Source organism: Diabrotica undecimpunctata, chromosome 3 (genome assembly GCF_040954645.1).
Source record: "Diabrotica undecimpunctata isolate CICGRU chromosome 3, icDiaUnde3, whole genome shotgun sequence".
In the NCBI taxonomy this organism is placed as follows: domain Eukaryota; kingdom Metazoa; phylum Arthropoda; class Insecta; order Coleoptera; family Chrysomelidae; genus Diabrotica; species Diabrotica undecimpunctata.
The window spans coordinates 83,546,925-83,574,425 of NC_092805.1; the positions used below are offsets into that span (position 1 = coordinate 83,546,925).

The following is a 27,501-nucleotide window of genomic DNA, read 5'->3' on the forward strand; positions in this document are numbered from 1 at the left end:
TGCCGTCCTAGTCTTAAGTTTTTGGGTTATGTTGTTGATAATCAGGGTCTAAGGACTGATCCTGATAAAATTGTTGCCATTAAGAATTTTCCTATACCTAAGACCACAACCCAAGTCCGTAGGATATTGGGAATGTGTGGTTATTATCGTCGGTTTGTACCATCTTACTCTACCTTGTTGTCACCTCTTACTGATCTTCTAAAGAACAGGAAAAAGGGACAAACTATTACTTGGACTCCTGAGGCAGATGAAGCTTTTAGGCGCGTTAAAGATGCTTTAACGAGCGCTCCAGTCATGATGTCACCTAATTTTAATGAGCATTTTTATTTAATGACTGATTGCTCTAATACTGCTTCTGGTGGCGTGTTATTTTAGTTGAAAGATGGCTCTGAGCACCCTATCGCTTATACGAGCAAGAAGTTGAATAAGGCACAGAAGAACTATTCCACTACGGAGAAAGAACTCTTAGCTATTATCCATGGGTTAGAAGCATTTCGTTATTATTTGGAAGGTCGTAATTTCACTATCATTACAGACCACAGTTCTTTAGTATGGCTTCATAACATGAAAAACCCTTCACAGAGACTTTCTCGATGGATCTGTAAACTGGCTGCCTATTCCTATAAGATTATCCATAGAAAGGCAAACGGAGTAGTAGTTGCAGATGCTCTTTCCCGTGTCCATGACATTAACGTCTTAGATCTGTCCTCTTTAACTCCTGACGCGTGGTATCAGAATATGGTTGATAGGGTTACTCAAGACCCACAAAAGTATCCCGATTTTAAGGTAGAGAACAATGTGCTGTACAAACACATTTTAGGTCCGGTAGAGACATTATCTAATATGTCCGACTGGAAAATAGTCGTACCTACGCCAAATCAGGAAAACATTTTGCATATGTTTCACGATGAGGTTACTGCTGGTCATTTTGGCTTTTATAAAACGTATCACCGTATTGCAGAGTTATATTATTGGCCCGGCTTGCGCAAATCTGTAAAAAAACATATTGCTAAGTGCCTGGTTTGTGCTACTTGTAAACCAAGTAATTTACCACAAGCTGGACTCATGGGTTCCTTCAGGAACATTGATTTTCTTTGGCAAATGATCTCGTTGGATCTCATTGGACCATATCCTCGTAGCTACAAAGGAAATACCTATTGTTTAGTAGTTGTGGATTATTTCACTAAATTTCCTTTAGTTTTTCCTCTTCGTCAGGCCACAACTCCAGCAATCGTGAAATATTTGGAGGAACAAGTCTTTTTGTTGTTTGGTGTTCCCCAAATTGTTTCCTGTGACAGTGGTCCACAGTTCGTGTCTAAAGCTTTTAAAGACCTTCTAACCAAATACAAGGTTCAGAAGATCTTTTATAATGCTGCGTACCATCCGCAAGCAAACCATACTGAGAGAGTGAATCGAAGTATTGTCACAGCCTTGAGATCATACACTTTCCCAAATCATAGAGCTTGGGATCAATATATTCACTCCATAGCTCAAGCCATAAGGACTTCTGTCCATGAAGTGACACAGTGCTCCCCATCATACTTGAATTTTGGCAGAAACATTGCTTTATCTGGTGACTATTTTGGGTTAATTTCTGAAAATTCCGCAAATCTCCCTCAAATATCCGAGAGACTTCATCGTCTAGATGACCTTCAGACTCTACCTCCAATTTTTGCTGATATCAGGAAGAAGTTAAAAACTTCTTACCTCCGGAACAAAAGTCAATACAATTTGAGGAAGAGAGATTTGCGATTCTTTGTTGGCGATAGAGTTTTAAAGAGAAACTTTGTAAAATCAAGTAAAGGTGATGCTATTTCGGCAAAATTTTGCCAGAAATACATTCCGTGTACGGTTGTAAGGGTAATATCTCCTTTGGTATATGAATTAAGGGACAATTCGTCCAACAAACGAATTGGTCAATTTCATGTAAAGGATTTACTGCCTGATAAAACCATCGACGAGGTTAGTTCTTTATCCTCAGAAGAAGACTAACTTAACACTTTCGTTTAAGCTAATCTCTTTCTCTGTTTGTCTTTAGCTTATTTTGATTATATTTTGCATTTTAGTCTAAGATTTTCTTAATCACCAGATAACGTAGGTACACCGCTATTTTTTGTATCTTTTGGCATTGGTTAATGACTTCTATAACTTATTAGATAATTAGTAGGTATGACTTATCCATTTTTTTTGTATTATAAATGATGCACTTTATAATGAATTAATATTCTTAAATACTAATCTTCCCAGGAGAATTACTCCTTTTAACATCATATGATACGAGGGTTGTTTAGTATATATTTACATATTTAGATTTATACTTATAGTTAATCCTATTACTGATAAGGAACTATGGAACTATGTTGTTACACTACTGGATCATATATTGTGTGTTATATTTTTGATATTTGATTCCTTAGTATTTGTTTTGATATATTTGTTCAATATTTGCCAATTTGGAAAGATGTTGTGATTTTTTTTTTATCTTTGGTCTGCTTTATTCTCACTTGTCACGAAAATCTTAAATACTCTACAATAATTTATGTCCTGATTCCATATACAGGATGGTTCTGGAATTAGTTTGGAATTTTGAAGTAGGTAAGGATGACTGGTGTCCTTCTTATTTCTTCTTACTTATTCTTCTGAATTTTCTGTCAATGAATCTGTCAATACTCAGCTTTAGTGAATACGTGGGTTCGAGATTGTTGCTCAGCAACTGATCACTGCTGCTCAATTAGGTTCGTACTATATGTGTTTATTGCAGAGTAGGCAGATGTTTATGCCTCATATATTTCTGGTCAGGAAATGCTCGCGACATGTCCTAACCATTCTTGTGTGATTGTCCAAATATTCCAGTTACCTTTTCACAACTTGATAGGGAAGTTTAATTAGTTCATATTAGTTATCTTACTTCAGGTTATGTTTTTTTTCTTTAACTATCCCTACACATGTCAAGTTAGTCATTTTCATTATTTAAGAGTTTAGACAAATGAGTTGTTCTCTTAGTGTAATCCCACTTCTTTCCTTAGGCATAAATTGCTGTTTAGATTTAGGACTATTCCCGGATAATTCCATGCTGCGAGAACTTGTTATAAATCTACAGTTTTGTTCAAAATTGGTTGCTTGTTCTCGACATATTTTTTTCTATCGTTAGTAATGGTATTATAGGAAAAGTCCACCACTTATATTTTCTTAGGATTTCTATTGGGATTTTATCGGTGTCTGGTTATTCTCATACATCTGTTGTAGCCACATGCTATAGTTAGCGAATACCAGCACACTCAAAATTTATTTAGCCTCTGAATTCCTTTAGTCCATTTTAGACTTTAGACTTTAGGTATTTATCTTTATCTTTGGTTTAGTTCAGTTACATATTACATTACTTAGTCTGAATAAGTGTGACAATGCTGCTTCACACTTTAGGAAATTTTGCTTTACTGTAATTACTTAGTTGGTATTGGCTCATATTACCGGATAAGGGTAAGAGCTAATTTAGTTATTAGCATTAGTGAGAATTGGTCCTTTCCTGATCGTTCTTCTTTGGATATGCTCTATTTATAAATCTGGTGTCCATCGATAGTCCGATTTTGGATTCAGTGTCTGATTCCTCACTTATTTGGTTTATTTGGTTATGTAGGTTCGTATCACCAGATGTGGGTGTACGTAGACCTCATTTAGTTTTGAGATTTAGTATTGGTGTGAATGGGTCCATAAATCTTCCTGGTCGTTCTTCTTTGGATATGCTTTTATGAATCTGGTGTCCATTGATAGTCTGACTTTGGATTAAGCGTCCTATTTCACATTTATGTTGGTTATTACGCCTTTGATATACTTTGGTATGTTTACGATTTAGATTACTATTTGTGTTATTTGGTTTGGTGAGAATTGCTCCATAAATCTTCCTGATTGTTCTTCTCTGGATATATTACTATGAATCTGGTGTCCATTGTTAGTTCAATTTTGGATTAAGTGTTCAATTCTTAACCTATTTAGTTTATGATTTCTTTGATCTTAGTTTAGTATATCTCCGGGTGAGATATTGGTTGAATTGGCTCATACATTTGCCTGGTTGTTCGTCCTTGGATATACTTAGTCTTATATATCTGATGTCCATGGATAGTTCAATTTTGGATTTAGTGCCCAATTCGACATTTATTTGTCAGCAAGAATTTAGTTGGTATATTTAGTTAATATTTGGCTTTTAAGCATATTGTCGATTGAGATTTTGATTCGACTTTGAGTCATCTGAGTTTGTGGTGTCTGGCGCCATGACCATTCTTTTTTTTTCCGTGATCTTTAGTTCGTGGTTATTTTTTTTTGTGTAAACTTACGGATCAACGTGGAACGTTAGGCCAGTACACTTAGTTATTGATACTTTAATTTTATGGAAAAAAAAATTTTGATTAAAATTTTTTCCCGACTAGTAGGGGAATGTAACAGTCGTTACTTTTATTACAATTTATATTAAAATAATAAACAATTTATATTAAAATAATTTCAGAGATGTAGTATGGGTTGCCTAACTTTAAGTGTTCATTTGCCCATTAAGTGTGTATTTTTAATAATTTAAGTTGTCACTCTGATCTAATTTGGTACCATTGCGAACCAGAGAGATGACAGGAGATTAGGGGGAGTGGAAACAGGCTTTAGGTTAACTTGGTTAACAAACTAGGAATTACAATTCACTTTTGATCGAGAGTTTGAAGCGGTACACAGGTGGCAGTTAGCGAAAGAAAATCCAATTAATGCATAGAATTTCCTTCACTTCAAGAAGTTAAATATTCTAAGTATAGCCATAACAATTTAATTGACGGTGTTTTCGGAAACTCGGGAAGTTGAAGTGAGATTTCTAGCACGGAATTAAGTAGTTATCTGGTAAATAATAATTTTTTTATATTATAAAAACTAACTTTTGTTCTCACCTCCCACATTCTTAAGGTATTCAGAATGACCTTGGGTCACGAATTCAAGTATAGTATGGCCGCTTACAATCATTCCGGCATGAATCTGATTAAAATTCTGAATTTTTCGTAAATCTCTAACATCTATTACAATTTCCACAGATATTTTAATGAACATTAGAGTATTTTATCTATATCCTATTATTCAGATTAATTATTTCATATTTTAATATAGTATTTTGTTCAAGGCCATTATATTTTTACTCTATGTGAAGCAAGGTCACGCTACATCCGATTGGATGGGTTTTTTTATCTACTATAATTATCTTTTTGCTCCGGTTTCTTATGCTGAAAGAAACTTTCCTCACTTCTTCTTTGATTTCTTTTTTATCAATGTTGAGATTAGAAGTAACGGGGAATTGTTTTCAGCCACCTACCATTGAATTATAAATTTCCCTCAGAACATCCGAGGGAGAGTACCACTTCAACTCTATAAGAATCAGGGTCATTGGGACAAGCCAGGGGGTATTGTCTACTCCACCCTCATTTTTTTTCTCTAGCCTGCACCTAGAGGTAGGGCAGGACAGTCATCATCGGAACTGAGCCAATTAGCACCAGCTCCGTGCTAATTTCGGACCTCAAGGAGGACTTCGCTGGGACACCGAAGCCATTCGGGAGTATCCTTCCAGACAACTGTTTCACCTAGGAGGACAGTTGGTTTTTGCTTCAGAACTATATATATATATCTTGTTTCACCAGTTATAGGTTTTTTTTTATAACATATATATATATATATATATATATATATATATATATATATATATTAATTAATATAACTCCCCTTGGTGTAAGGTATCGGTAAGTTTGAGCTCAAATTCTACCCAGAGATTATCTTCCATTGTTTTTTGTATTAACCATTTATTTCTTTATTAACTTTAATTATTTCATTATTAACTTTAATTATTTCATTATTTGTTTACTTAACTAATTTCTTTTATATTTCATCTTGTGTTATTAACTCTGGTTATTATCCCTTCAGGATAATAGACCGTTTCAATTATTTAACTTGGCTTGTTCCCATTTATGTATTATTTGTTTATATTTGAACTTAGAGTTGTTTAACAATATTGTTGGTCATATTGTAGGTAAGTTTGATATATTTACTTGGCTATACGTTCTTCCAACGTTAGCATTATTTTGTTTAAGGTTGTTTTAACCTAGATGTAGGTTGTACACTCTATATCAGAGTTATTCTGTGTAATTTTCCACTTTTTATTATAGTTGTTTTCAACATTTTTTTTTTAAATATTATATTGTGAAATTTTCATATACTTTTTGGTAACTTAGAGATTGTCAAAATCTAAGAAGTTATATTTAATAAACTTGAATTTGTTTTGCATATAATTTTTTATTAATATTTCCTTACCTTTTTACATTTACAGCATTTTTGTTTATTACATCAACTTTAATTAATATTAGCAGTATACGATACCTGGAAGAGTGACTGTTACTCTTTTTAGAGTAGTATCCCTCTTCTGGCGCCCTCAATTTGTTTCTTTGTTAATTTTCATTATATCTATTCATTTTTCATATCTTCTTTTCTATCCATCATACATATTTTCCTGATTTACTGTCTTTAAAAGGCATGCAAATTGGCCGTATCCATCCTTGAGTTTCTAGTGGTCATTCTCTTGCCTACATTGCTAGCCTAGCCACATTCCGTTCAATATTTTTTTTTCATACTTCTTTACTTAATTGTTATCTATTTTACTTCTATCAACTTTATCCCATATATATAGACCACTCTTCTTATACCTCTCTCCTCCTACACACCCCAGTATTTTGCTACAACTGGCCACACTTGGCCAGTAAGTTGTCACACGCCGCACACCAATGCAGGTCTCACCACACTCTTGCATATCTTTTCTTTCAGCCTTTCCCCGATTTTTCGATCACAAAGTACTCCGCTCATTAGCTTGCAGTTAAACTAACCAGCCTGTACTCTGTGGGCAATTTCTCGATCTAGTGTTGCATTTTCCGTTATGTAGGAACAAAGATATTTAAATTCTACTACTCGTCCTAGCTTTTCTCCAAGCAATTCTACTTCCCCAACTATTTCTCTTCCTCCCAACCACATATACTCCGTCTCCGATCTGCTAACCTTAAGTCCTACTTCTTCAATAGCTGTTCTCCAACACTTCAACTTCTTCTCCAACATTTCTTTGTTCTCCTTTACTAACACGATATCATCAGCAAAGAGCATTGACCAAGGAGCCCCCTCCCTTACTTTCTCTGTCAGTACATCCATAACAACATTAAACAGGTAAGGACTCAATGAAGATTCTTGATGCAAACCAACCGTTACTGGAAAAATCCGACAGCAGTCCTTACTTTGGTGTACGCTCCTTCATGCATATTCTTCACGAGCCTTACGTACTTCTCAGAAATCCATTTCTCTCTCATACATCTTCATAGCTCTTGCCTAAGTAATAAGTAATCAATATAAGTAGTTAGTGTCAAATGTGCAATTATCTTTATAAGCAATAGCTTACTGACTTCACTCTACATGTTGAGTCCAAATAATTAAACCTTGGCTCTTCAGAAAAGAGCACTTTAAATTGCAAAGTAAATTGCGTGCAGGAGATCGTGTTTTGTGCAAGCTTTTTCTAGCCTATGACAACTAAGAAGGTGTGATGAATCTTGCACCACCCCACATTTATAAAGGTTATCGGTATTTGCGGACAAGAATCCTCCAGGCAGAATGAGAATAATAACTACCAGAAGGAAGTTCCTCATTAGAATTCAATTGGCGGGGATCAACTTCTTTTTTTTGTCATGATGAGTTTTTCTGTAATATCTTACAGTTTTTTCTTGATTTGAGTCGGCATACAAAGGGCTGGTATTTGTGGAATGGATTTTACGAATCTAGACTTTGTTTGTTTCGTTCTCTAGCGAGTTATCTTCGAATATTAGGTATGGTGATAGCTACGATATGGTAGATCTTATGTATGGATCTGAGTCTTATTGTAACAAACTTCCGCTGGTGATTTTTGTTGACTCACTTATAACTAAATATTCGTGACAAGTATGTGTTGGTATCACCCATGCTGGCAAGGTATATTCGGCAGCAGAACCATATAGTGCAAGCGTCTATGTTTTAAGGGTGGAAGGATGTGCGCCCCATTTTTAGCTGACAAGCTTGCGGAGAATATTATTTCTGGTCCTCAGTTTGCCTTTTAGTTTTAAACAATGTTCTGTGAATGACAGCGTGCGATATAAACTATCTCCAAGGTATTTATAGGAAGTCCAGAGTTCAAGGTTTACATAACACTATTGAATATTAAGTTTTGTAAAAGCGTCTGTATTACGGAAATTTAAGAAGTACAACTGAGTTTTTGTTAGTTTGGCTTAAAATTCTTTCGTAGTGTATTTTTATAGTATTTGCGGCATCATTTAAATTTTTCTCCACTTCAGCAACAAAAGTTTTTGGTTGTGCAACAATATCGTCTACATTTCGTCCTATTATCTACTGGTATGGGTTGATCGTTTGTGTATATGTAATACAGTGTAGATGGCATTACGCTACTTCAAGCGAGACCGTTCTTCTGCATTCTCCATCTGGTATTCTTGCCATTAAGTCATACTAAAAATCTTTTCTGTAGGCATACGCGGATAATACAAGTGAACTAATTATCTAAGGAAATGTTATATAGTTTTTGAAGCATTGTCCTTTAATTTAAGGTGTCGTAAGCGGCATTAATATTGACAAATACCACCCAGGATATCTGATATCTTTCGTACCTGTTTTCGCTGTGTTGGGTAAGATTTATTATTTTTAACGTACATGATCTTTCCTGTTTTTTTCTTCTACTATCGGTGAAATTATATATTAAGGATCGTGTGCAAAAGTATTTTAAATAGCCGACGAAATAAAGATATAGGCCGATAGCTCTTGTGGTCGTTGGAGTTTAAGCAAGGTAATAACTTTGGCTTGTATCCAGACTTTGGTTTCTGCATAGTTTAAGTACATGTATATCATTCAGCACCGGAAAAGCCATTGTAGTGGTTTTGTTCCAAATTTCGTAATTGGCTGTGCGCTTAGATCCTCAATGTTGGGAGCCATATCATTTTTCATTATACGTGTAGATGGTGGATGCAAGCTCAACATCGTTAAAAGGTTCCCTCAGCTGACTGGTTTTGTCCTCTCTCACATTGAGTTTTTCTTTGTTTCTTTGTCCACAGAGAGAGCATTTCCATAATTGCCATGTGATTTCCAGCGATAAGCTGAATACCAATTACCCTAGGTTTGGCGTAATTCAGTCTTCTATGTGTTTCCTGCACTAAAAATATGTCACATTTGTATAAGCGCATATGTCTCATAAGGTTAACTAAAGTAAAGTTTCTTTATCTCTAGATATGTCCTCAATATTTATAGACATAATTAGAATAGTTGATCCTAAAAAGAACCGATTTGACCAAATTATATTGAACAGAAGGCTCCTTCTTTGAACCCCATAAGTAATGGCTATTCTTTTTATTTTTTATTAAAAATTTAAATTTTACATACTGACTATTACTTTTCGACGATATTTCAAATCAAATTTGTATAGTATCTGTTGGTAAAAAAGCGTCTCTTTGTGAAAAGTAAATAAGTTTGTAATATTGGTCAGAACTCATATATGGATAATAAGCAAATCAACAGTTACATTGAGTGTATAAAATTTCAATTACATAATATATTATATCGGCGCAGGAGATAGGTTTATCCCAGAGATCAAAAGTTACATGTCTATTCCGGGTTCTATTTAGTCTTTACGTATTTTCATTACTTAAAGAGTGCGAAAAGACATGCTTATGCTTTTTATTTTTAAATATTTTCTACTACGTCCTCTCTACCGTCCCCTCTTTTTGAACAATCTGTGTTATTTTTTTTTTAATTAAGCACTTGTCAAGAGCTATTTAAAATACTCTGTCCTCTGCTATTACATTAATATGACTGGTTCATTATTTCCTTTCTTTCTTGCAGCCATTAATGAATGTTGTTTATCCTGAGTATCTTCCGCATATCACTATTTCTTCTGTGTATTAGGATTTTTAATTTTGGTTATTATTAAGATTCTCATTTCAAGTGTATCTAAATATAAATATCACCTCGACGTGTTTACTACTAGTCTTGTTTCTGCGGTACGAATATCCATGTATTATGATAGGTTGTAACGCGTAGTTTATTTAATGTATTTAAAGTATCTTTTGCCAATTGCTTTCTTACTTTATTTAATGTAGTTAAAGTACCCTTCACTTTTGAAAATTGCTTTCTCACGTCTTCAGCAATAGGTCTCTTTTCCTCATCAATACTGTTCTCGCTCGATACAGTTATTTCAAGATATTAAGATTTCACTATATGCTCTATCATTTGGTTTTTATCTAAAATTTACACCTATAACAATTTTTTTATAATATCTGATGTATTGGTATTAAACTGGAGTAGAATATTTTTTAGACAATATTTGTTTTGATTATGCCTGTTTTACAATCTAGTGCACAAAAGAATAAATGTTTGTGTGTTCAGTGTTTTCTAAGTCTGCAAAACTTAAACAGGCCTACATATTAGAATATACAGGGTAATTTATGAAGAATGTCCAATTTCTTAATTGAAGTTTTATACCTCAAAATATGCCTACAGGCCTTATACAAATATTACTCTTTTCTGAGATACTAGAGGTATAAATAAATATGGATTTTAAATTTCACAATGATTTTTCATTATTTTTTAATTATTTTCTTGTGACGTTTTGTAACTGTTGAAGTTTTATCCTGGGAATAAGATTCAACATGATTTTATGATTTATTTGACGTTTTAATCTTCAAATCGGAGTTCATTTTTCGAAAAACTATAAAATTGTGACACAAATTGCTATATAAAAATATTCTCATGCGGTAAGCTTATGCTGTTCTGCTTCTTTTATATATGTCTCCCCCCATTTCTATTCACAATTCTTTTAATTTTTTCAATGCTTAAGCCATTTTGGTATATTGTCAATATTTTTGAGGTGCGTTATTTTTAGATGACTGTGTTTAAGGATGGTGCATTTGATTACATGAAATTGACTTTAATTTAATAGTTTTCATTCGATTAGTATAAAATTAGTATGATGGTAAATGACTAGCATATGTTGGTACTATATATAAAGTTCAACATATGGGAATAAGAGCATTATGTTAGTAATTTCAGGGTAAATTATGACGAAACCAAAAATAACCCATGATATTCTTTCCTTGATCTTAAGTACTTTGCAGTGATTTTTATTACTGTTTATATATATTTGAAAAAATGGAGGAGAAAATTCTGTACAGGCGATTAAACAGCTGATCTGTCAATTTAGAAATGACAGAAAGTACCAACTTGCTAAAAAGCATACCCATACACAAAAGTGATGATAAATGTATTGTGCAAATTATAGAGTTATATTACTTATTAACATAGGATATAAAGTATTTTAAACTATCGAATAGGGATTATTAGTGTGGAATTAGAAAAACTTAATAAACCGTTGATCAAGTATTCACTATTAGGCAGTTAATGAGAAATGTTGGGAATACAAAAAAAAACATTAAACTAGTTATTTATAGATTTTAATAAACAAACATATGATATAATCATAAGATTGAAACTATGAAATGACATGGCAGAACTAGCTTTACCTAAGAAATTAATTAATTTAACAAGCAGTAGGTAATCTACAAGTAAAGTAACATTTGAAAGAAAGCTGTCGACTTATTTTTAAATGAACATTGAGCTTAAACAGGAATATTCCATGTTTCCACTAGTCTTTAACATCGCTTTGGAGAACATCGTCTGGAAAGCAAATACAGAAAATTTCACAGATTAATAATCAGGATCCTTATTATACGGATGTTCACCTATGACTTTAATATACTAGCGAATATAATTATTAGTAACTGTTGCTTTTTAAACATACGATGACCTTTATATAACAAATAAAGCCATTAGAAAGGGGGATAATGTCTACTATCCATCTAGAACTGGCTGATTTTCTTCCTTTGGCATTGGGTCTATATATTACCATAGAAAATTAAAGCCAGATAATAATATGAAATGCTTTTTTAACAAGTAAAATCAATAAACAAAGATATATACATAAAGATTATATAAATTCCAAATATTTACAAATTAAAATATGCGTGGTAATGATATTAAAAAGTAGTCATAACCTAAAGTGATTTTAAAAAAGGTGAACGAATTAGCGTAACAGCTGTTCTGAGAACTAAATATGATAAGACGAATTGTGGATATCTATGATATGATACGGCAGGAAAGATTAATGACTTTACAGCTGATTGCCACATAAATATCAATGTAACGCAAATAGGATGATTTTGTATAAAAGACAAATAATATTATATAATAATCTATATATAGATACAAATAGTTAAATAAAACTACAACTATTATAAAATATAGTAAATATTTGTTTAAATAAACGTAAAATGTTCCACTGAAAGTTAACGATAAATATTAAAAAATAAAGGTTAATAAATGTTTTTTAATTCGCGGCACAAGATTTAATAGAGATCAGCACACAAGATAAATTCGTAACAAAATGCATTTACTACTAGTAAACGTTACTCGATGCAGCAGCAAAGTAATTCTGGCATCAAATATGTAGGTTGTACTTTACCTCAATAGAATCATAGCAACAGCTATCGAAAAAGATGTCTTCTTTGACATACATCAAACACAAAAGAATCGGCGATAGCGCAAAGGGCAGCTACCCCTTAACCAAGACACGACTGTCTTGTTTGGCAGATGGAACTCGTCTCTTCGATGACTGAGCAGCGTCCACCCCTACTCGATGGAACGACTCTTTGTTATACTGGGCTAATTATACGAAAAGAATCAAAACTAACCAAAAGTTTGTTAATATTTTAACACTGTTTTTATATAGTTGCGAAACTGCAACAATAACAACGAAAACTTACATTCAATACCAAAAAGCGCAAAAACCGGTTCCTCCAAATAAACGAGGATCAAAATATATGACTATTATAACAATAGAACGACGAAACATGATAGGACATATTATTTCAATAGAGAGTACAACTTTGAAATGATTCATCTGTCTAAATATGTGGTAGCTTAGATAACTTTTTAACAGAAACCTTACAAAAGAGATTAACAACAGAATACAAACTAGCAATCGCTCGCAACAGTCCCTACATATCTTTCTAATTACCAGGTCATCCGTTGAACACCTAACCTAAATGACTTAAACGACCAATAACCTGACAGGTCACGTGACCTGTCAGGTTATTGGTCGTGGTCACGTGACAGGTCACATGACCTGTCAGGTTATTGGTCGTTTAAGTCATTTAGGTTAGGTGTTCAACGGATAACCTGGTAATTAGAAAGATATGTAGGGACTGTTTTGCATCAGTTTTCTCTGTCGCATTGGGAAAACGCGACTGTATGGCAGCAATCAGTCTATTTGTATTATATGTCTATGTAGCAAACATATGTATAACACTCATATCATTATTAATTCCACAAAAAGAAGAAATGGCAATATAACCTCACATCGTGAAAGTGGTTTGTCCTAAATTTTGAGATAAAAATTTGTTATCACAATAATGTACGTGTTTGTAAAAGAACTCCAATAAAGGAATTTTGAGATAGAAACGTTAAATAACATACGTAAAAGTAACTATTGTAGCTTACTTTCAGCGTTTTACTCCAAAAGTATGTTAAAATTAAAATTATTTAAGTATTTATTGTTACGACAGCTCTTCTCTACATTATGTGTAGTATAAAAACCAAATATTCATATGAAGCCTAATCACATAACACTAAAAACTCAAAAATACTTAATACTAAAATTTATTCATTTGTCCAATATGTTTACACCAAATTTTATTGTATTAAAATATCGGGTAGCTGAAAATACCTGTATTCTATAGTATTTATTAATCCATCTCAGTATGTCCGACTTTATTGTTTTTTTAATTTTTTGGATAGAATGCAAGAAATATGTCAAAATATTTATTATTACGTATTTTATTTGACGTTTCGATCTTCAAATAGAAGTTAATATTAGTTCGTTCTCAAAAATGTATAATATTATTTTTACAAGGTATTATGCCCAACAAGATGTTATTTATGTTTTTACTTTACCTGGCTGGTTATATAATCAATTAGTTCTCGGTTGTTTCGCACTCTGTATTGATTTGTGACATTATCCATAACAAATTCATATATTTCTCTAATAATTCTTCTTTCTGCGACACTCAATCAACTCTTATTTTGTTTTTTTTGTCGTCTATTTTTCACGTACATACGTTATTCTATGTCTTACGACTGCATGGTAAATTCTTATTTTTTTTTTTGGTATTGCATGGTATATTTTTTTATTTTATTTTTTTTTAAACAAGGAGCGATTGCTAGTTTGTATTCTGTTGTTAATCTCTTTTGTAAGGTTTCTGTTAAAAAGTTATCTAAGCTACCACATATTTAGACAGATGAATCATTTCAAAGTTGTACTCTCTATTGAAATAATATGTCCTATCATGTTTCGTCGTTCTATTGTTATAATAGTCATATATTTTGATCCTCGTTTATTTGGAGGAACCGGTTTTTGCGCTTTTTGGTATTGAATGTAAGTTTTTGTTGTTGTTGTTGTAGTTTCGCAACTATATAAAAACAGTGTTAAAATATTAACAAACTTTTGGTTAGTTTTGATTCTTTTCGTATAATTAGCCCAGTATAACAAAGAGTCGTTCCATCGAGTAGAGGTGGACGCTGCTCAGTCATCGAAGAGACGAGTTCCATCTGCCAAATAAGACAGTCGTGTCTTGGTTAAGGGGTAGCTGCCCTTTGCGCTATCACCGATTCTTTTGTGTTTGATGTATGTCAAAGAAGACATCTTTTTCGATAGCTGTTGCTATGATTCTATTGAGGTAAAGTACAACCTACATATTTGTTGCCAGACATACTTTGCTGCTGCATCGAGTAACGTTTACTAGTAGTATATGCATTTTGTTACTAAATCTTGTGCCGCGAATTAAAAAACATTTATTAACCTTTATTTTTTAATATTTATCGTTAACTTTCAGTGGAACATTTTACGTTTATTTAAACAAATATTTACTATATTTTATAATAGTTGTAGTTTTATTTAACTATTTGTATCTATATATAGATTATTATATAATATTATTTGTCTTTTATACAAAATCATCCTATTTGCGTTACATTGATATTTATGTGGCAATCAGCTGTAAAGTCATTAATCTTTCCTGCCGTATCATGTCATAGATATCCACAATTCGTCTTATCATATTTAGTTCTCAGAACAGCTGTTACGCTAATTCGTTCACCTTTTTTAAAATCACTTTAGGTTATGACTACTTTTTAATATCATTACCACGCATATTTTAATTTGTAAATATTTGGAATTTATATAATATTTATGTATATATATTTGTTTATTGATTTTACTTGTTAAAAAAGCATTTCATATTATTATCTGGCTTTAATTTTCTATGGTAATATATAGACCCAATGCCAAAGGAAGAAAATCAGCCAGTTCTAGATGGATAGTAGACATTATCCCCCTTTCTAATGGCTTTATTTGTTATATAAAGGTCATCGTATGTTTAAAAAGCAACAGTTACTAATAATTATATTCGCTAGTATATTAAAGTCATAGGTGAACATCCGTATAATAAGGATCCTGATTATTAATCTGTGAAATTTTCTGTATTTGCTTTCCAGACGATGTTCTCCAAAGCGATGTTAAAGACTAGTGGAAACATGGAATATTCCTGTTTAAGCTCAATGTTCATTTAAAAATAAGTCGACAGCTTTCTTTCAAATGTTACTTTACTTGTAGATTACCTACTGCTTGTTAAATTAATTAATTTCTTAGGTAAAGCTAGTTCTGCCATGTCATTTCATAGTTTCAATCTTATGATTATATCATATGTTTGTTTATTAAAATCTATAAATAACTAGTTTAATGTTTTTTTTTTTGTATTCCCAACATTTCTCATTAACTGCCTAATAGTGAATACTTGATCAACGGTTTATTAAGTTTTTCTAATTCCACACTAATAATCCCTATTCGATAGTTTAAAATACTTTATATCCTATGTTAATAAGTAATATAACTCTATAATTTGCACAATACATTTATCATCACTTTTGTGTATGGGTATGCTTTTTAGCAAGTTGGTACTTTCTCTTATTTCTAAATTGACAAAATAATAAAATTATGTTAAATAAAAAAAATAACATTTTAAAAAATACAGTATTAAATTTCCTATGCAAGTGAAAATTCCATTAAAAAAATAAACCCAAGTCCTTTTGTATCTATATACCTTTTTATAAAGAAGTACGTACCTACCAACGGCAAGATAGTTAGTAGGACACATAATCTGTTACACACTGTTAATACACATATTCTTCTACATTTTCAACCTTTGCAGCTAACATGACCTTAATTTTCTCAATATTTAGTGGTACTATCTCCAATGCTTAAGTCTGTTAACATTTCTTGTAACTCCTGTGCACAAGTGCTAATCAGTATAATGTCATCTAAAAATCGCAAGTGATTTAAGTAGCCTCCATCGATGTTAATACCTTCATTTTTTGTTCCAATTCCAGTTTTTTTAAATATCCTCCAAAGCAAGTGTAAAGAACTTATCTGACATCGTATCTTCTTGTCTGACACCTCTCCCCATTAATAGTGCCTTATTGAGCTTTCACAGATTTTAACTTTAAATTTTGCTTTCCTATAAATGTTTTCCAAGAGCTTTTTATATCGGGGTCTATTCTGCCGTTGTCTAATGCATAAACTACCCATTGCCACCCATTGTTCTATGGAATCGCAAGCGTTATTAAAAAATGCCAATTTGAGTGGAATTTTTGCATTTTTCTGAGTGTGTGTGATGATCATTCGTACTGTATCCTTAGTGGAATCCTTCTTTGGTATAAATCTAATTTATTTGTTGTAATCTTTGTTAATAATTTACATGGGTGTGGTAAAAGACTAATTGGTCGGTTCGTGTTTATTCGATCTCTCTTTTTGTGTGTTGTGCCACGACTATAATTTGTTATGCATCTGTTAAGGATTTTTATTGATTCTAGAGTTATCCACCTTTTTTACCATCTCTGTTCTTATTCCGTCTTGCACGAGCGATTTTTATTGGTAACACGATTAAGTAATATAGTAAGAATCGTTCATTGAAAGGTTGATGCGATGGTCGTCGCGCTCGCTCACATGTTTGTGCTGTGTTTCAAATCACAATGGTTTAGAATAGCAACGGCAAATGAAAGTTCTGAAAACCCTGTGCACAAAAAATATTTTTGGTATCATTCCAATAGCTAGATTGAATAAATGTTATTAAATTCCGAATATTTAAAAGTTTTTCCAACAATAAAGTTAAAGTATAAGAGAGTGAAAGTAAGATGTTTTTTGACAGGATGAAACGACATTCATCTGTGTTGCATTTAAAAAAGACAATGATTTAGAATAACAAAAAGTGTATGAGGCAAATGAAGTTTCTGAGTACCCCGTTGTGAATAAATTCCTAAAAATTATTGTTACCATTCAAACTGGTTGTTTGATTGGGAGTGTATGACGAAAATTGTATGTCTATATTGAGCAGTGTACGAGTTATGTGTGCATGAGAGAACTGTGTCAACCAGTGTGCATTAAAGGTCAATGTACGCCTTTGTCAAGCAGCAGACGTTCAATGAATTGTAGGGGTAGTATCTATATTAATATTCGTTTAAAGTCAACCAGTTGGGTCATCTCGTTAAATATCCAACAACTAGAAACTGATATTTCTTTAAGGTTGTGATGTGGGTATTAGTTAAAATAGTTAGGTAATGACTATGAATATTGATTTACACGATTTTATTAAAAGGAAAACCATGTATTACAATTTAACCTACATCTTACAACAACAAAACATATATATCTGTCTCTTGTCACCGTTCACTCTCGGTGGACACTGTCATGGTAACTTCGGTGGTATTCAGCCATGGAGCGGTGTGGCTGTTACATCCTCCCCCTTTGCACCACCCTGGCGACTCGCGGGTGGGGCAACAGAGTCTAAGCAGGAATAGAGCTCTACAGGACAGCAATGACAACGTTTTGGTCAGGGTTGTCTACGTCTGGCAATAGGGTCAGGTTCAGGTTCAGCTTCAATTTGAGCAAGGTCATCTCCAACAGGGGGGCCCATTTCGCTATCGTCTAACCCAAGGGTCAAAGACTCTGGGCAGGAGACCAGTGGAGCAGGAGGGTCGGCTTCTGAGGATTTCACTGGACGACCTCTTCTACGGAGAGGTTGAACTGGAGCAGGGCACGGATCTTCTGGATCGGCATGGAAAGGCGTCAAGGCTGAGACATGATATTTTCCAGCAGGAACATCCGGAGTGTCGATGTGTGAAACTTCATAGGTTGTAGGGGACAGCATTTTGGTCACCTTGTAGGGTCCGTCACGACGCGGCGCGAACTTCGAAGTTATGGACTTAGACGCGTCACTTAGTGTATGCGAATCGACTAGCACAATATCACCTACTTCGAACGAAACCGAGCGGCGGTGGCAGTCTTTATACTTCTTACGTCTATCTTGGGATTGTTCATGTGTCTCGCGGGCTTCACTAAGAGCTTTACTCAAAGTTATTAGATAGGGCGTGATTTGTGGCACGAAGTTGTCCTTGGCTATGATGCTTCGAAAATCACGATTTGCATCATCAGGAGTTCGTAACTCGCGACCGAACGTGAGGTACGCAGGAGTGAAACCGGTTGAGTCGCACTTCACAGTGTTCATCGCGAACCGTATAGCGGGTAACTTTTCAGACCAAGACGAATGGTCATTATTTGTTAGAATAGCTAACTGAGTTTTAATGTCTCTATTTTTTCGTTCGACGGGGTTAGCTTCCGGGTGGTATACAGGTATAAGGTTCTGTTGGTACCCAAAACAATGCGCCACTTGTTGCATTACTGCACTCACGAACTGAGTACCGTTGTCACTGACGACTCGACGAGGGATTCCGTATCGTAAGATTATGTTGTCTATGAAACACTTGGCGCAGGCAGCGGCAGTAGCAGATTCTAACGGGAATAATTCTACCCAACGACTAGCAGTGTCTTCCACTACCAGAATCCATGTATAACCTTGAGGAGAGAGGGGCAAAGGCCCAAATAAATCAATAGATAGCACTTCAAACCTCTGGGACTGAACAGGGGTTTGTAGGAGACCAGCGGGTTTGAGGTTAGAGACTTTATAGCGTTGGCACTCAAGACATTTACTTACATGGTCAGAGATAATTTTCTTCATTCCAGGCCAATAGTAGCGTTTTATTATTCTTTGATATGTCTTCTCCACTCCATAATGACCAGCAGTAGCGGAATCATGGTACTCATGCAGTATGTGGGGAATACGTGTACTAGCCGCTACCAATTGGGGCTCTTCTTCATCTACTTCAGGAGTATAACGGTATAATATCCCATTGTTCATGATATATCCTCTTTCTGCCCACCTCTTGAAATCTACGCTTGTGTCAGAAGAGGGATCTTCTAAACATCTAATAATCTTGGCAACATCTGGATCATTAAGCTGCTCTTCTCGAACATCAGCAACACTAAGAGTTGGAAAATCTACTCTTACTAGATGAACTTCAGCTATGATGGGAACTTCTGTCATGGGAGGCCTTGATAGAGTATCTGCGATTACATTTTTTCTTCCTGTGATATATTCTATTTTTAGGTCATATGGCATAAGCTCTAAAGCCCATCGAGCTAACCGTCCAGTAGGGGACTTTAAGGTCATTAGCCATTTTAAGGCTTGGTGATCACTTTGCACTATTGTAGTAGCGCCTTCTAAGTATCCTCGAAATTTCTTCACTGCCCAAACCACAGCGAGAGCTTCTCGTTCTGTAGTGCTATAGTTTTGTTCAGCAGGAGTCAGAAGTCTCGAAGCATACTCTACAGGTCGTTCGTTCTCTTTCTCCCCCTGGAGAAGACATGCCCCCAAAGCATAATTGCTAGCATCTGTACGAAGTATATAAGGTAAATTGCAGTCAGCTTGTCGTAGGATTGGGGCGGAACACAATAATTGTTTCAGACATTCAAAGGCCTCTTGTTGTTCTGCTCCCCAGGTCCATTTCACATTTTTCTTGGTTAAATTCGACAAAGGTTTAGCAACATGTGAGAAATTTTCAATGAATCTACGGAACCATGAGCATGTTTGCAGGAATTTTAGCAGTTGAGTAACATTTAGGGGTGGTGTCATGTTTAATATGGCAGATACTTTATTTTCACTTGGCCGGATACCCAAAGGTGAAAGGATGTGTCCGAGATATAGGACTTCCTCACAGGCGAATGAACATTTTGCTCTATTTAGACATAATTTAAATAGGCGCATCCGGTTGAATACTTGTTTCAAATCGTCTATGTGATCAGAGAAGGATGGGGATAATATTATCAGATCATCTAAATAAGCTAGGATATTCAGATTTTGAAGACCAGCACGAAATTTATCAATCATCCTTTGGAAACTAGCGGGACTGTTACACATACCAAAGGGCATGCGTGTGTAACGAAAGGTGCCAAATGGACACACGAAGGCTGTTTTGTCACGATCAGCTGTTCTTACAGAGATTTGATGATAACCATATTTTAAGTCGAGGGTAGTCATAAATCGGGTTTCCTTTGCTGCATGCAAAATATCTTCAATACGTGGCAGAGGGTACTTATCTGCACGTGTTATTGCGTTTAAGCGTCGATAGTCTACTGTTAATCTGATACCTCCATCTCTCTTAGGCACAAGTACCACGGGTGAAGCATATGGGGACTCACACTCTTCGATTATGCCTTGAGCCAAAAGTTTATCTAGTTCCTGACGCAGTAATTGCCTTTTGGGCTCTGACATACGGTAAGGTGGAACAGATATTGGTACATCATCAACCAATACAATGGAGTGTTCAGCATATGGAGTAGGGTCTATATTATATATGAATAAATCAGAATTTTCCTTAACAATGTTGTTAAGATTGGATCTTTCTTCTAAGGATAGAGAAATTCCTTCATCTACTCGTAGTTCTAAATGAGCAAGAGTAACGCTATTGACCTGGCAAGGAGAGCTGACCTGAGCTGGATCTGGAACAAATGAGTAGGGGATATTAGGGACATCACCATAAAACCATGAGTCATTAGGAATGTCTAGAATGATGTTAGCTTTTCTTAAGAAGTCTGCCCCCAGTAAGGTACGACTATTTGTGTGTGTGGGCACAGAAATTAAGGAAATGCTATGAGAGCGGTTTTGTAAGATAACAACTAAATCAAAGACCAAAACAGTAGTAGAAGTAGTCCTACCATCCGCTAGGGTCATGTCTACACTTTTTGTGGAAAAGGGTACCTCATCCTTCAAGAGGATATCTCTTAGCTGAGAGCCAGCAATACTGCACTGTGCTCCCGAATCAAGATAACAATGACCTACATGACCTTCAATAGTGACCTGAACAATGGGTTTAGTTGATAGGTTTGTAGCACTGTTGTGTAACTGTTGGTCGACATTAACTGTTTCAGCAAGCATAAATTCAGATACTGCTGAGGATTTACTGGATGATTTGCATTTTGGACAATTACTCTTAATCAATCCAGGAGTCTTACATCCATAACACGAAATCTGATTCGAAGTGGAAAAGGTTGGTTTAGGGCTAGTATGAGAAGTTACTAGAGGAGGATTAGGTTTGGGCTCAACCGAAGATTTTCGAGAATCTGCTTCCCTGGTTCTGACTGCGGCCAATTTTCGACATTCATCCTTCACGTGACCTGGATTTTTGCAAAAGCTACACCGTACCCGTTTTGATTCGTTTTCGTTTTTAATGTTTATTTCCGGATTTTCATAGGATTCTTCAGTTTGCCTCGATTCTTTTAAGAGTTCGCTAAATGTATTGATCTTATCACGTGCTACTTTTTCACGTATTCTCCTATGCAACAAACCGTATACCATATCTAATTGAGTGGCTTCGGTTAATGTATCTGCCGGTAACTGAGCTATTATCGCGCGCGCTTTGCATACAAAAATGTCACACGGAATTTTAGCATCTTGTTCCGTCGAAAACAGTTCCCGATATACTCTGTAGGCTGGTTTTTGAGGTCCAAAAGTCGATCGTAATAAATTAATGGCGCTGGCCCACGTGTTTACCGTATTTTTAACACCTTGAAACCACGTGGCGGCGAAACCGTCTAGCAGCATGGGTATACCCTTTAATGCGTTCGCGTCAGATACGTGGGTGCACTCTTTATAGATCTCGACCGCATCTATAAAAGCTTTTACATCAGCCCCCTTTGATCCATCGAAGCGAGAAGCGCATTTTGCTAAACTACCTGAGTCCGAAATAGGCCTTGCTATTGTATTTAATAAGGCTTGAAACTGTTCGCTTGTTAAATTTACCGAAGACATTTCTGCTGATGTTGATTCGCTTGAACTAAAAACCGTCGTCGACCTAAGCGAATAACTGTGTTTATCGTTTGTTGCCGTGATTGCAAGTTTAACACAAAAATAGTAATAAAAATTAAAGGCTTACAGTTTCTGTTGCTTATTTCTTGTAAATACCCTTGAATGGAAGCTTGATATTCCCACAGGATGTATCTGAATGGCCTAGTGGAAGATTGATATTCCCACAGGATGTTTTGAATGGTCTGTAGTGGAAGATTGATATTCCCACAGGATGTTTTTGGATGGTCTGTGCGGAGTTTCCACAGCAGTCACATACACAGTAGATTTATTGTTGTGAAGCACTAAACTAAGTGAAAATGTCCACTAATCACCTTACAATGGAGGGGGCAAAAACACTTTTTTTCTGTTCACAATGAAACTTTACGATTTTCACAGTACGAACTACACTTTAAACTATTTTGCCCAAGTTGGGTGCCAGTTGTGATGTGGGTATTAGTTAAAATAGTTAGGTAATGACTGTGAATATTGATTTACACGATTTTATTAAAAGGAAAACCATGTATTACAATTTAACCTACATCTTACAACAACAAAACAAACATATATATCTGTCTCTTGTCACCCTTCACTCTCGGTGGACACTGTCATGGTAACTTCGGTGGTATTCAGCCATGGAGCGGTGTGGCTGTTACAAGGTGTCGATTTAAAATCCTGTACGGCGGTTTACCACTATATATCAATTTAATATTGCCGGGTCAATGATAGTTTTCGTTTATTAGTACTAATTAATAACTTTTTTTTTTTATAATAGATAATTTTTATTTAAAAAAATATAAATGAGTTGTTACCGCACTGATTTATTTCGAGAACCTAACCTGCTATTTTTTTTTCTATCTCTTAGTATATTCATCTTAGTCACTTAATTTGTCAGCAATAAAAATATACCTATATGTTTAAAATTCCTACACAGCTGCTAACCGGATTATATTATACTCTTTTGAGCGCATAACATTAATCGCTCGTGGTGTCGCGTGCAGTAAGCTGGTCTAGTAAATATTTCATACGGGTTCAAATCCTACCTCTGAAAGACTTTTTCGTTAATTTAAAAAATTAATTAATTAAAAATAACATAAGAATAAAAAAATGGTTAACAGAAATTAAAATATTAAACAGTTAAAATATAATTAAAAGACTTGAAATGGTTTCGGTCATGACTAAAAGGTTCGGAACCATGCTAAGTTATACGTTGGCCGGTAATGCAGATCCAATGCTTACCGACGCTAGGTCTGGTCTATGTTGACGCATGCGCAGTGTGTCTGTCTGGTTTGAGAGACCCATATTCTACTGTAACGATTGTCGATAAAACCACCAACAACTGTACGGAAATTCAGAGCATATGAAGTGATTGAGAGTTTTATTTATTTAGACAGCACCGACAATAACATTGGGAGCTACGACCAAGCAATTTCACGACGTATACATATGGTATAATCGCTATATCGCACATAAATGTGAAAATCATACATAAAACAGAAATACTAAGATCAATCTTATATGAACACTGGTTTTTCTAATATTTAGCTATTACTCTGAAACGTGGATTACCCGAAAAGTAGACAGGAAAAGAATCGATGTCTTGTAGATGTGGTGTTAGAGAAGAATGCTTCGAATATCTTGGACAGCTAGAAAAACAAATACATCTGTTCTTGCGGAGATTCGGGGATTAAAAATCAACAAGGTCCTCTAGTTTAACATATGTTGATAATATGGAGAAACAGAAAATGGAGAAAAGAATAACGTAATAAAAGTAATAAGTAATGTAAAAAGAGCAATACGATCTAGAAGAGAATCACTACGTATTTGTTAATATGTACTATATAATATATCTACCAATTCTGTCTCCTTTAACTGCCTATATCCCTATGTTTCGTGTACTCTACTTTCCTGTATTCTACACGAATATATGTTTTGTGATCTGCCACTCTTTTTTTCGTATCATATCAAAATATCGAACTTATCTTATCTTGTCATTTATATATTTCTCTTTGCTGTATGTAATTTTTTCTGACGTATTTTTTTATTCTTGAGGTGCACAGTTATATAAAATATTTAAAAGGCAGCTGCTCGGTAAAACATCAAAAATCAAAGTCTACAAAGTAATAGTAATACAAGTGGTAATCTACGGAGTAGAGACTCTTCCTTGGATTAGTACAAGGAACAGAGAAGATCAACTAGTAGATGAGAGACATTTTAAAAAAGATCTACGAAGCCGTTCATGAGTAAGTTGTGCGAACTATATCAAGTATCAAGTAACAAGTAGGTGACCTCAGAAGGCAAAATACATTCAGTCAGACCTCGTCTCAGCTTGATCGACGGTAACGAAGAAGATTTAAAGAAGCTGGGAGTCAGAAGGTGGTCAACAGTAGCTTAAAATCGATCTGCTTGGAAGCATATAGTTAAATTATGAAGAAAGCATATATTTAACTTGCTGACTGTTTGACCAGAATATTTTGGCATATAATTTGGAGACATTTTTACGAATGTTTGAACTTTTTTTATAATAGATTGGTGTGTAAATTTGATCGAAATGTCTATAATTTTGTCTTGATCGTTATTAACCGTGACAACGGTATTTAAATAATATAATAATTGTGGAAAATGAACTTAACCAAGAGATTCATACTTACTCCTTTCATATCTATAATTACAAAAAGACCACTAGGGGGATTTTTTTCTTGGGCGATGTCCATTAGCATATATGATACCTTCATTATAGGTATCATTTCAAAATTTCTATAATTGGAATCATGTAAATTGAAATAGTGGTAGACGTCGTTTTCTTCTGTTCGGACTGGTATACTTGACATCCGTCTAAAAAAATATTTAAAGAAACTACAGATTATTTAATGTGTATAAAAGTAACTAACTAAATTACGAAACTGTTTTCTTGTGGCAGTTTTTGCGAATATTTGAAGTTTCGGTTTCCACTTTAGAAATCGTTTTCAAAAAAGATTATTTGAGAATTGTCTAAAATTTGGCGGTTATGCTCTTTTCACACATTTCTTAAATAATCTTTTTTTTCCGGAGTGGAAATCGAAATGTCAAATAGCTAAAAATGTAATTTTTTAACAATAAATTGTGACTTAATCCCATATAAACACAATATTTAAATTTATAAGATGTCAATGAAAATTAAAAATGTACCGTCCGTACCATTATGTTATATTCTATAATTCTAGCACTGATGATTCATACTGTGCAATGTGTAGGTACGTGTACAAGTTATTGTACTATAATATACTTATATAAATATTAACTTCATATAATATATGATATTCGTTTACTGTGGTTAGTCGGTAATAAAACTCATCTAAAATCATTAGACCATAAATTCATCCCAAAGGTCACAAATATTTTCAGGTTGACGTTCTTGCCGATATGAAAGAAAAAAAAATTAGGGATTCTAAAATTTGCATCCGTATGATTGGAAATAGCTTATCAAGGCCGCAAAAATTAGTAAAAATATTGTAATGTTCACACGGAAAAAAGTGGGGCTCCACTGCGTTATTTTGCCCCAAGAACTATAATTAAAAGTATGAGCTTTAAGTATGGCAATATAATAGATAGTAATATACCAATTATTATCAATTGGTGACAGTAAGAGTCCGTGGCTGATGATGTGAAATAATGATGTAGTAAACTGGGCACACTATGGAAAGTCAGCAATTGGAATAAAAATGTGGAGTACCCTTAAAATTGGTACGTGGAATGTTGTGGACTGCTAGAAACCGGAAAACTGGAAGTGGTAGAAAATGAATGCAATAATTGGAGGCCTATTAGCAACTTACTGGACTGATAAATGACATTTTATTTTAGATAACCAAAATGATATCTACATTTATATCTCTATCGTGAACTAGATTCTAGAATGTATATTATTTAGAATGGTTTAAAAAGATACCATCTTATCCACTCTGTGGGAGAAGGGTATCGTCAATATATTAAAGCCGACATGTGGGTTTGAACATTGATGAGAACAATGCAGTGAACAGTGAACAGTATGCTAGTGAAGTGACCTGAGGGCTAAGAATGGATGTCGAAAGCTCGGTCCCAAATTAAATGTAGTATATATATATATATATATATATATATATATATATATATATATATATATATATATATATATATAATTAAGCAAGAACAAAGAAGATTAAGGAAGAGACAAAAACGGCTTCTGTGACGTGGAGCACAGCAAATCCATCCAGAACCAAAGCGGGGGTATCGAAACTAAGACGTCCAGAGAATATCATAACCTCTCGCAATAACGGTCGCTAAAAAATCAAAACTCTCACGAGCAGACAAGGTGATCAGCATTGTCACAAAAGCCTCATTCTCGCATCGTTCTATACTGATTGGCTTCGATATTCTGTTGTTTGTATTAATATGGCTGTTTGGTTTCAGTAAAGTTGGGCAATAAAATTGATATTTTTGTCATCTATTCTCTGTTCACAAATTGTTGAGAGCACGAAATATGCCTCAAACTCATAAAAATGGGCGTAAATCATAGGCGTTCCTAAGGTGTTTATTCATTAAATAATAATATAATGTTTTAATACTGTTATATACAATATTGATAATATTTTAATACTAATATATTTAGCAAAAAAACAATTAAAACTTTCACGACTAATGTTGGTTATTATATTATATTAATAAAAATAAGAATTTAACCTTTAACAATTTTGTAAATAAGAATACCTTATCTCTTTGGATATTTCAATACTAATCTTCGCGTTTAATCACTTTACTAGAAAACCTGGAATTCATATCCGAATGTACTATTCGTTGCAAGATAATTAAGATGGAATTCCCCAGATTTTTAATAATATAATTATATTCGAAACTTAACTTGAAAGGGTGAAGTTATTACGAACGAAAACAATTTTTTTGTTTAGTACGTTTTTGATCGCATGTAATTTACGGCTCGTCGGTGTTTCCGCGTCTACGGCAGTAATTAGCGTCTCGAATATTTCTTTTGCGAATTATATGCAGTGCGTGAGTGATTTTTTATTCCATATACCTACGAACATATACGTACCTTTCGCTCGTGCTC

General features: G+C 34.3%; 1 protein-coding gene across 8 annotated transcripts in view; it reads right to left on the reverse strand.

Annotated features, from left to right (window-relative positions):
• Window positions 1–27,501, reverse strand: part of LOC140436979 (retinaldehyde-binding protein 1-like) — a 124,486-nt gene that overhangs the window by 17,934 nt on the left and 79,051 nt on the right. For all 8 annotated transcript variants that reach the window (XM_072526176.1, XM_072526171.1, XM_072526177.1 and 5 more), the window contains one exon: window positions 25,076–25,259. In XM_072526176.1, the coding sequence (XP_072382277.1) occupies window positions 25,076–25,259 (184 nt within the window). The remainder of the gene's footprint in view (window positions 1–25,075; window positions 25,260–27,501) is intronic.